We start from the raw sequence: 12,529 nt of genomic DNA on the forward strand, positions 1-12,529 counted from the left end.
ATATTATTAGTAAGTATTAAAAACGTCGAGACAGAATACCGTTTGACCAAAAAGGTTATTTTATAGATATCGTAAAACGAGCAATAGATGGACGAAACGAAAGATAGATTAAAAATGATGTTGTCGAGACACAACGGAAAATAAACCGACGGGCCTACAATTTCGTCAATCGTCGAGAAACTAACGTCGTAAATTCTAAAGAACATTCGTCAGTCATTTTCGATACACGATCTGTTTACACGAGCATTTAGGAACTGAGCACAGGGCTTAAATATCTTTTGACAACCGAATAGCCGGATGCGCGATGCAGGGTGCAAAGGAGAAGTCCCTGATGACCCTCTGGACATTCTTGTGCTGGCCCACGGCTCTCGAAAGCTCGTAAAGGGGAGAGTAAAGGTGATTTGCTGTCGAGCTACGTTCACCCTCGAAACCATCGTCGTATATCTCGTTCCTCTTTAATCGTCCGTGTCTATCTAGAAAAATTTGATCGTAAATAAAGAATGAATTAAATTTTATACTGGCAGTGCGAAAGCAAAATAGCCGGTCGTCAAAACCAATTAACTTCTACGGATCTTCGAATAGTCTGACGTAATTGCACTCCGTTCATTATTCGTTTAATTGATACCACCAGGAAAGGAAAAAGAAAGGAGGATGGAAACGAAGCCGAAACGAATTCTCGTTTCTCGAAATTTAAACCTTTTAACGCTAAAAGGAAATACACGTCATCGATTAATAATTCCAACCAAAGAATTCTTGAAACAGGTACAGTTTTATGAATCGGCCGTTCGAGGAAAAAACAGTAACCCCGTCGCTATTAAGACATTAAAATCCTCTGCGGTCCGCTTAATTGCTTAGGCATACTTGCGGTTTCCCTGATTTATTCCGCGCGACTATTTTCAGATGGTAGCGAGTCGGATGAGGATAAAGTCGTGAATATATAATGAATTGGACGAAGCCGCGAGTATATTGAGCCATCAGGTAGTCGAGATGGCCTATCGAACGACGCTCTTAAAATCCTCGATCGCGCGCCTTTTATTTACGGCCGACCAACCGACTAATTTCTTGAATAATCGCGCGAATTTTAGTGTCACCTTTTAAGGCAACGCTCTCTACAATGTTGTAACGACGACCAAGCATCCTCGTTAACGGCGTATCCTGGCTACTTTCCTCGAAAGTGCACGCTGTTAACCAAGACCAGTGATCATCGATATCACTGGCAAAAAAAACACCACAAAGAGTCGATTTTACCATGAGACGAAACGAAAGTAACGAGATATACGCTGAAGATCGTCGACCGTGCTCACGCCATCTCAAGACAGGGATCGTTACCTTTTCAAAAAAGATCGATCAGGCTGAAAGGACTCGAGAAAATCGATTGGTTCGCTCGAGCAGAGGTAACGTTTTCTGAAACCGCGGCGCGGCCGTGAAGCAAAAAGACCCGGAATTCCGATCGGTTCATAGACCGTACTGAAAAGAGACCGTGTTACGAACCGAAAAACAACCGATGAAATATACTTAAGAGCGCGTAATTGTCGGCCTCTCCCTTTCTCCGGTCGGCAGACGAGGAGTATGCAAGCTCGCTGGCCCGGACACTTACAAAGCACGCGATTAACAGTAAAAACGAGCAAACCGAATGGCGCGGAAAAGTAACAAATAGCACGGGTACAACCAGAGCGAACGAACAGAGAAAAGACAAAAGAAATAGGGAGTAGAAAAGAGTAGGAGACAATAGAAAAGGAATAGAGAAACGAGAGTAGAATCGAAGGCGGAGAGCATCGCGAGAAGAAGATCGCGAACGGTATATACCTGAGGCTAAGGGAAGTACAGACTCGAACAGACCGAATAGAGATAAGAGCGGTGTGTCGGGGTGAAAGGAGGCCAACAGCAGCAGTAGGGATGATGATCGTTGATTTCGCCCGCGGAGTCAAAAACCGAAGCCGATTAAAATTGCCGCGGTGGCGGGCGACGCGACGGCTCAATTATCACCAAGCGAGCAACCAGACCTGTGGCGCACACGAGCGTTTAAACGTGCGCGCGACTGCAAAACGACGAAACCAGAGGAAGCCAAGGCCCCGGAGCGATCAGCGGCGCCTGACTCCTCGGATAAATTATTGTTGTTAATGACATATTTATTGATGGTACGCCGGTGGATAGGTACCGGGAAGCAGCGGCATATCGGTCGGTATAATTTGCTGATTCGAGGGAAGCTCAGACCTTTGCCGACTTCCCTCTTCTCCGTCGTCCGCCTGTGCTTCTCTCGTGGACCACTTCTCCGTGTTCTACTTGCTCGTTTTCTCGCTGGCTCTCGTTGTTCCTTTTCTTTATGTTCTTCGTGTATCTCTTTTTCATCCGGTAGACTTGTCGCTCGTATCGCTCTTGCTGGGTCCTTTGAGGGTGATTAAGCGAACCGGAGGCGCCCAGGGCGTCTAGAAAATCGCGGATCGAGAGGCACGCTGAGGGTAATTGTCGCTTCATGATCGTTGTTTGTAAGATGAAACGCGATTAAGGGAATCACGATGAAGCGGTGATTTTTAACGAGGGGATGGAGTTGAAGAGTCCGAAGGACAATTTTAACACCAGCAATGCATGGAAAAAAGTACTTCGTTTCCTCTTACTTTCTATTTCTGTCCATGACAAACTAATCTTACGCTATTTATACGTCTTCAAGAAGTTTTCAAAATATCCATCGTGCGTTTACATCACCTGACTGAATAGTATGCGCGAGAGGGATATTCTCACCGGAGAGACGAGGTCTTCACGAACGTTCTCCTTTTACGTCGCGAAATCTCATCGCGCGACTCGGAGGAGAGAGAGATCGAGCCTTCTCGCGGAACGTTATCAGGACACACGAATCGTTCCTTAATGATGATTAATGAGCAGCGTACGCGAATACGCGGACAAGCAACAGTTGCGTAACTCCTCTCGGTAATTAGCCGACGGAGTCGTAATTCAACGATCGCGGCTCGTGGAAGCAGGCTGGCCTTTGAGCGGCGTTCGGTGCTTAATTATTTTGTCACTAACTGAATACCCGACTACTAGAGGGTCTACTCGCGCGACATCGTCCAGCCGCGTAATCAGCGACAATGCGCCACGGCAATGAATGGGAGTCCTTTTTTTTTCTTGCCACGGCCCGCTGACAACATGATAAACGCTCGTAATTAAACGTCGTGTGAAATATGGAAGACGAAAGCAAATCCTCTCCGAGTCTCAGGTAAACGGAGAAGAGGAGGGAGCCCGTATTAAAGCGGAAGCGAGTGAATAGCGTGCAATCATCGGCAACCGCGAGGTTCGACCTCGCTACGAGAAAATTGACGAAACAAAATGGTAATCCGATTGAATGAACGTACAGCACGAGGAATACGATCGCCGTCATCGTTTTAGCGAAATTGTTATGAGTATTGAATAGTTATGAAATGAAATTGTTATCGATAAATTCCATGATCGGATCAATCGATTCGTTCTCGGTTTACTTCCGACCTTATTACAGATTACAAGTTACAGTTACAAATTTATAAAGGTAATAAAGGTAAATACTATCGACCGCAGGGTTCAAGGAAGCGATTTCATTGAAGATTGGCCACGCTGATTGAGTTCTCGTTAATGGCACGAGGAACGCCCTAAAATGGTTATTTTATTTTTGATACATTTTACAAACAATGCTTGTTCCACGAATTTTACATTCTTCGCGGTAATTACTATGATCAGTTGTTAGTATTTAGACAACTACGACCTATAGAATTTCTTTCATAAAACTATTACATCTACACTCGATGATGTGTAATTATTACTGTTGCAAGGAGTGCCGTTTTTAGAAAAAGGACAAAAGTAATATGAAAAGAAGAGGGAATTAAGAAACTCGACGGTCTCGTACAATAATCATTCGCAAAAAGTCTGACGACATGGGTTTCTAGCGGGGGGAAAAACCTTGACGCGTGTCAACCAAGAAAAAAGTTACGGTAAATTTCTAATTACCATGGCGCGGACCGAGGGCATCATCTTGTTCGCACGGACCAAGTGTTTGATTTTTTCCGCGCGAAAGACGTCCGTGAAACGAAGGATGTTCTCGAAGAGAGATAATGACAAGTTGCTATAATTAGGCGTCTTAAATCTCGTAGTAATTCTGCATGAATGGATCGAAGAAAATATTCGTATTCGAAATTAGCGTGGCAGCTGTCCACGGCTCGCTCTTTCCTCCTTATGAACGAAGAAAGCACTCTGGTAGGTCGTTTATTAATAATAAACGTAAGCCGATGAGAAGGACTCTGTAATATACTACCACGATCTGTAAAATGAAAAAATGAAGAGAGAAACTCGATGAACCAACCTTGAAAGCACATATTGGATAATCCATAAAAAGCACCCTGGATATAGGCTGTCAAAGAGTCGATACGTATCGAGACGACACCGATGATTAATGTTTCGACGATACTTGGCTAAAGTTCGAATCTGATCTCTCACGTGCGTACGAAGCGGGGGCAAGCGTGATTCGACTCGAAATTAATAGGTTTGCGTAATAGATTTCGAAACACCTTTCGCCAGTTTTCTATTTAACGCTTTGTCGGATGATGGTGCGTTACAAGCAGAAAGTAAAGGCGCAAGGTGTTGCGACCGAATCACAACGGTCTCGTGTAATCTTCAGGTGTTTACAGACAACGCCGCAATTACTGATTTACATAATGACTGTACAAACTGTGGAACGCTCGTATGGAAGGTTCGTTAAGCGGCGGCGATGAGACGAAGGATGATTGAATTTTTTCGCGTCTCGTGAAAATTTTCAATTAAAATCTCAAAGCGAATAAGTTGCGAAACGGTAATGACGCGTTTGACGGCGAGCCGTGTCAAGAAAGAAAGGTCGAAAAGCCATCTTATCTGACGAGATGTTACTCACTGATGCAAGATTTCTATTATAGATACAAAAAATGCATTTAGATGAGAGTGATACGAAGACGAATGAGTGTACTCGAAAGAAATACAGAATTTAGTTTTTACTTTTAACGAATACAATATATCTAAAATACTTCAGTTTAGTCCTAACGTGATATTAAAATCAAAAGATCTTGTAATCTTTGTCTCTTATCTCTTAAGTAATTTATTGCGGTAACTGCAAGTTAAGCGAAGAGATAGCGGGACTATCAATAACGTGATGGACTCGGTTCTCGGTGGTGGTCGTGTATCACGACTCGTTCTTTCAGCTTTTTCACACCTGTTCTCAGACTCGTCCCGCGAAACGGACGATATTCGCATAAATCGTGCAGCGCATAAGCGCGAACTCGTTGCGTGTCGGGCTCGAGTGTCGCCAGTGGCAGGCAACACGTGTAAAATCGAACCGGAGAATGCGTGTACCGGCGGCGTTCACGTCCTCGTGCATGTCGACCCCCCACGGATGCTTACAAATCAAAAATTAGATTCTGCCCGGACCACGAAACGCCGTGCACAGCCGAGAGAGGGCCAAGAAAGAGAGAAGCGAGAAAAAACTCATTTATACGCGGGCCCGATAAATGACGGGCCGAAACCCGACTACCTGTCGAACCTCGTAATTCGACCTGGAGGCCGAGCACACGAGAAAAATGTCCTCGTGAAGTGGGAATTTTTCAGGTTACCAACGACAAGCGTAAATCATACCAGTTGTCCATCTGCATTCCTCGCATCTTTCACATATTAGCAGAGTATGTGCATTTCAAAAACTCTTCGAGCAACTCGTACACGTTACATTGTTGATCGAATTACTCTCGGAGAATGCGTAGGCGGAAGAAGGTATTCGAAGATATACGAAATGAACTATCAGCGAAATTTAAACGTGGAAACGTATGAAACGACTGACCAGAATGTTCGGTCGAGATATAATATAGGAAGAATATCGAATTTATTAACCAGAGAAACTCGTCGAGTCTACGCTAAACTCGTTCCAGTAGGTTATCGTGAAAATATGGCCAAGCGGAACGAGTCCATCCGGTAGTTTTGTTATCGGCTCGTTTGAATAAATACGATCCTCCTGCGCGTGGCCGCGGTAACGTTCTGCATGCAAAAGACGGCGCATTGTTGCGAATATAGTGCCATTTTTACGGTTTCCGAAGTACTTTTTTTTTAGTCCCCTGTCTTGTGTGTAGAGTATAAATTGCAACTTGGTGGAAGTTAACGTCGCAATACGCAACGGACCGGCATGTTTAGCAGCAGTGCGTAGGATACCATATGTTTAAGCGTGTTTAAAAAATTGTCCAATTTATAAAGGGAATAAAAAAGTTGTTTGATTTCAAAAAGTATTTTACTGACAATATAAAAATAAATGAAGATAATGAAAACAGGTGAACGAAGAGTAAAGTGTAGAGGAAAGTATAGCAATTAAAGGAGGATCGATCGATGGAATATCGTGCATGAACGAGGTTTAAACCTCCATTCGGTCGATGAATGGTAACTCCTCTAACGAGATTAAACGATCCTGGAATATCGAGGTAGAGATCCTGCGTCGTTTCAATGTTTGCCGTAGTTAATGGCCAATTGCCGGCGCAGCCGAAGATCGAACGATGGGACGATCTCGCGTTAAAATAAATACGATCGGACGATCGAGCGGCGAGACAAATATCACGGCAGATGTTGCTGTTTATTACAACTGGGGAAATGAGTCTGCCATTTTGAGGCTTTACTTTGATCGTAAAATTTTTAAATCGATTCAGTAAGGAGATACCGATAATAGTCAAAGATAATAGTTAAAAAGAAGAACATGCTCTCGCCTGTAAATCGATTTTTAAAATTGAGATGGTCGTAAAATTATGATTATTCGTAATGAGAATATTCTCATCAAACTTCTTCAGAAAACTATTTTAAACTATTTTAGTGGACCAAACTCTCTTTCGAATATGCAACGAGAAGGACGATGATTCGTCGTAGTTGTGGCGATGAATAGGTAACAATATACAAGATCAGGTGGTCGCTGGAACCCAAAAGTTCGATGGTCGAATGGGTTCGTACGGTTGACGCGAAATCGACAGGCGTACAAAGGGTCGAACACCGACAGAAAACGTGTCCCTTTTTGTACGCTTGATTCGTTTTTGACAGGGAATCCGAGATGAGGGACGTTCCCAAATCGAAAATGATTTTTTTCCCTTGTTTCCCTCGTTTTTTCTTTCCTTCGATTTATTTTATCTCATCGTACGAAACAACATTGTAACCGGACGCATAGCGACACTGTTTGCACGCCCGAAGTTAACCCGAATCATCCTAGGTGACCAAGCTCCGTTGTAGATGATTGATAACTCCGTTGTAAGCCGTTATCAGCCGTAGCGTGCACGTGGTTATGTTCATGTCAAAAACGTGACACTGATAGACGGGCTGCCCTCGTCTTCTCTTCGTCTTTCATACTGGCTGACTCGTTCGTTTTTCGTCTCTCGATGCGCTTCCATGCGACCTGTTAATTCAAACTTACACGCTCGCGTGTTAACCTCCGATTCTTTTTTTTGTACGGTTCGACGTTCTTTCTCTGGCATCCCCCTGTCTGATTTCACACCGTTATCTTGTGAACAGACGGTCACGTAGCCGAAATTAATTTATATTAAAAATGTCGCCCGCCGGAGATTCTTTATCAGTTAAGTTAAACGTTCCGAATAATCAAAAACTCGAGCGTGTCTCGAGTTAATAGATTCAACGCGTCGCGGTGACTTCTATGATTGATCGCTATTCGGGCGAGCAGAATGCGCGCAATTCATCAAACTCGTCTCCAAGTCATCCTTCGGGAGTACGTCGAAGGAAACGAGGTCGAGACTCGGACAAAGGGTCGAAACTGTTAGCGAACAGTTCCCAAACAGCGACGTGAATGAAGCATGATTCTAAACGTTGCTCAGTCAGTCGACAGTCACGAACGAGTGGATCTCTAGCGGTGATTTCTCAGGGTCGAACATCAGCAGCGGATTACAAACGCCCCTCTTTTCCTCTCGAACGAACCCTTTCGTGTTCTCTCTGTCGCGAACAATCGGTACACCGATGAGTTCAAACACGCGTGCGTTTCTGCACGACGCGACAAATACAATAAACAGGGTACAATAACAGGCTTTCAGCAGCGATATCGTTTTGCTACTTAGGCTTTCAATACGCGTTTCATGCAACGAGACGTACGTAAGAGCTCGATCCAATTATATCTTTTATTTTCTTTAAAGTTGCAACATTTTCTACAAAGTTGGCACATTCTATTTGATGTAAATGTATTAACAACATATTCGATAACGCGAGAGTTACGACTCTTGAACCTTTGAGTCAAGATTCGTAAAAAGTTTCTCAAGGCTAAATAGCCAACGCAATTTGCTGTACGCTAAAAGATCCAAAGACCAGACGAGATAGTTGATTTTTCTTACCATACAGCTACCGCGCGTAAAAAATTTGCTATTTAAATCGTTCTGGCTTACTAATCGACCATATACGTATAGAATATTACCACAAGAAATGAAGACGTCCTGGAACACATCCTGTATGTAAATAAATAAAACTCGATCGTTTTTAATAACCAGTCGGATAACGTCGCCGATTATCGCAAATAAGGATTCTGCTCGTCATGTAAAAGGAGACGAGTCAAAGTAAATTTCGCTTCTTCTCCTTTTCTCCCCGTCGTCACCAATCCCTCGGGTCTCTTCTTAACTAAATTATATCTTTTCGCCTATTTACGATCGCGCGAGCAATAAAGCTGGCTGCGGCGACTCGTTCCGTGGAAAATGCTCCCGATTAAAGCTTCTAAATTGGGAATCAAGCAGGAACGTTTCATTAAAGGATTAAGATATCTCGAAGAATCGGCTCAAGTTGACTGCTAATGAGCGCGTCGAACAGAATAATCGTCGCATCGTAGCTTCTTATTCGACGACCGGTTAAAACAGACAGTCCCAACTGCGCGAGCTGTGAGAATTGCGCTCTGAAAACTGGTTAAATGGCCGTGACTTCTTTGACTCAGAAGTGGTTCGTGGAAAACTGTTCGAAACGAGTCGCGAAAAGGAACGTTCTATACATCTACAGAACTGGTAAGCTATTTCATCGCGACACGCATACTCGATTACGACCTGCTTGATCTGCGCCGCTTTCAGTGTACTTTAAACGCGGTTGCAGTTCCTAGATTACGTCCACGTCGAGCGATAATTTCGCGTCTCGTTACTCGGGAGGATCGAGCTTCCAGTAGCGCGGGCTGGAAAGCGAGCAAGACTTACACGTTAGTAGGTGTGCTGCAGAAATAACAGCGAAACTCGCGTAATAAAGCCCTGCCGATGTCCCGCTGAGCGGAAATCGGACGCGGCAAGCGCGACCGCCAACCAATTATGGATCTTCTCGCGCAGCCGCGAACGTAACACGCGAGCCACCATCGGCTAATTTATTTGGAACCGTCCTCCCCAGGGAATTTGCCGCTCCAAAAGGGCTATGAAAACGTTCTTCGACTGCTTGTTCGATCGGGTTTACCAGATACCGTGACGTGGGCACGCGAAACTTCTCGCACTGGTTAAACACTTGGCTCGCCATTAATGGCAAGAAGATTACGGGCAACTTTCCACGGGTTGTGATTTCGTTGATAAGAAAAGAAATAAACGAAAGGAAGATAGGTTTAAAGAAGCACGGATAATGGTGACACTTGCGCAGTTGCAGATAAAAACGAGAAAGGTCGGATAGAAGCAGAACGGAACCGAATATCGTTTTAAGGCTTTTGTTCTGGAATAGAGTCATCGATGGAACTGTTGGTCTCGGTAAAATACCTTTTTACACCGTCGTTTGACGTTTCAGCGTCGCCGCAAAGAAGCGATAGCAGATCGTTACGGTTGGATGGCGCGACAGAATCAGTTCCGAGTGTTTACAACGGCGGTCGTCTAATCGTTGGTTTTCGCTCTTTTTACAGAAGCTCCTGGAGAACTCGGATGGGTGCTGACTCTAGTGATAGTGTCCTTAGTATCGGCTGGCATCGGGGCTGTGGTCATGGTGACTCTTCTTCACTGTCGAAGGTCAGTACTATTATACGATGAAATACGCGGGAATACTCTCATTAAGCGGGACGGTAGATCGCGAAGAGATGGTTGCACGCGAGCGTGAACTTTCAACCGCGGTTCCGGCGGATTCAATCAGGATACGATAGAGGCAGAATTTATCCGGTTGATCGTGGAATTTCGAATTGAAATATGAGAACGTAAACACCTGCGTGCTCGGTTTCCGTGAGATTGCTTTCGAAATCCATACAAAGAAGAAGAAGGAGGAACGAGACGAGTCTCTCGATACGGATCGACGATCAGGTAGATTCGCGAAACGATCGCGGTTTAGCTCGGGCTTCGAACGAATCCAGTTGGCCGATCGATTCCCCTTAAATTACCACCTACCCGCAATGCATCAAAATCGAGAGAAGCGAGCCGTAATAAGGAGGGTGAACCGGTTACTAACTAGATCGGTCGTCGATTTGAATCCGAGTTGAACAACAACGAGACAAAAAAGAAAACTGTGAAGGAAATCGGTGAAAAAAAGGGAAGTGTTGCAAACCGAGAGACAATCCTAACTGCGTGTCGGCACCATCGTTCCAGCATGACGAGAAGTCGAGCCAGCTTTATAGAGACCCATTTCTTGCAACAGTCGAGACAAAGACTTCCATCCTATGCGAATTTTTCTTAACTCCATCACGCCGTGTCTTTAATTGCTTTCCACTGAACATAACATTTAACGGCCTTTATACTGTTTGTTACTTCTTTTACTTTTAGCCTTTGAATCATACAGGTTACTTTTATTATTATTATTAAGCACGTTAACTCAAAGGAAAATCGAGAATGTTATGCTTTCTTTCGACTTACGTCATTATTAATGAAATTTAACGAGTCGTAAGTTAAGTAGATTATTCGCACTAATAGGAGAATTCTTTTTCTCTGTTACAGATTGAAAAGCGCTGGTGGCAGAGGTAAGGAAATTTTCAAGAATTATTATAAAATTTGAACTCTTATTTAAGCTCTCTAATAAGATTATGTACAAATCATCGAGTATGTACTTTCATCGAGTTTGACATATTTTTTTGACGTAGTTTTAGCGTAATCACGTATACGTACAGTTATGGAATACGTTCGTTGTTAATGAAAAATATTTTACTTCTAAAGCAAAAATATTAACTAAACTCAGACCTACCTTCGTTCAATAGCGCGGCCTAGTATTTACGCTTCAGGTATAGAAAATTAGTATAATAGACATACCAAATGGCCTTAATTATAGTTATGATTATGACCAGCTCTGATGGGTCACATTCAAACCGACTCGCAGTTATTCCGATCCTGAGCAGGATATCAATTCAAACTTCCACCCATTCTCAACCACCATCCCCGTCGCTAAAATATGATATCCTGCTAATAATTCCATTCTATCCCTTTGTACGAACACTCTTTTTGAAACCTTACCTATCTGTATTCAAGAAGCCTTGCCACGTGTAACGCGATCGACAATAAGGACTGAAGGTCCTCCAAGAAAGAAACCACACTGGTACACATGTTGGTTATAACGAAAATTATCGAAAACTGGCTTTGTATGTAAAATTCTACGTGAAAATTGACTTTGTATACGAAATTCAACGTATAGTTGCTCACGAAAGTATTCGAGAAACCTTTTACGAATATATTATACGTGTGTTATACGTAACATTTTGAAATATCATTATCACTTGTAATTATCACTTGTGAGTACGATCATTATGACGTACGATAACTGTTCAAATATTTTTCGTACGCCACTGTGGAAGTAAAAAGGAAGAAGAGAATTATATAAGGAGGATATTCTTAAGAATCTCCGAATTCTGAAGGAACAAATTGGTTCGACTCCTCCGGGAAACGCGAGCAATCTCTAAATCTATCACTATCCCGAGTTTCTTCCTTGCAAGGTTCACAGACGTACTTACATCCGAATGTTTGATCCGTCGAAGGAAAGACACACAGACCTCACAATCGCGTGAGACGTATGACGTCGATTGGTGCAAACGAGAAGCATAGTAGAGCCGTGGCGTCGAGTGTCAGAACCGATTGGAGTTTAATTAGTTCGCATAATGAAGGTCGGCTCACGGCAGTATATTCAGCTTGTGCTACCGATGCACTCATGCTGCTGCTGCTGCTGCTGTTACTGCGCACACGTAAAGGATAGCTCAGCTCAGCGACGGATGGGCGACATAAAGGACAGTGAAACGCGTCTAATTAACTTTCTGATTTAAAATCACCCGCGGCACGATACGATCAACGAACGAACCGGCTTCGAGCCGACCCGGGGAAGCTGGGGAGAATGAACGGAGACGAGAACCGGGGCAAATAGAAGGAGAAAGGGCAGGTTACTACCGACCGAGGGATACAAGGGTCACCCGAATTAATTATCCGACACTCGTTTTACTGAACCTCCTTGGACTCCGTCGTCGTTCTTCACCGATCCACGATTTGCTTCTTAAGTGCCCTTCACACCGGCACGTCGTGATCACTCGGGGGCAGTGTAACGCTGTCTGCCAGTGGCGCCAAAGGCGTCTACCGTGGAGAAATTGATTAGCCCTTTCCGAGATAATGATTCCCGC

General features: G+C 43.8%; 1 protein-coding gene across 4 annotated transcripts in view; it reads left to right on the top strand.

Annotated features, from left to right (window-relative positions):
- LOC126920338 (TSC22 domain family protein 1) overlaps positions 1-12,529 on the top strand; it is a 202,587-nt gene that overhangs the window by 179,760 nt on the left and 10,298 nt on the right. For all 4 annotated transcript variants that reach the window (XM_050730571.1, XM_050730581.1, XM_050730562.1 and 1 more), the window contains 2 exons: positions 9,857-9,959; positions 10,872-10,894. In XM_050730571.1, coding sequence (XP_050586528.1) covers positions 9,857-9,959; positions 10,872-10,894 — 126 coding nt within the window. The remainder of the gene's footprint in view (positions 1-9,856; positions 9,960-10,871; positions 10,895-12,529) is intronic.

This window comes from Bombus affinis, chromosome 1 (assembly GCF_024516045.1).
Source record: "Bombus affinis isolate iyBomAffi1 chromosome 1, iyBomAffi1.2, whole genome shotgun sequence".
NCBI classification, from domain to species: domain Eukaryota; kingdom Metazoa; phylum Arthropoda; class Insecta; order Hymenoptera; family Apidae; genus Bombus; species Bombus affinis.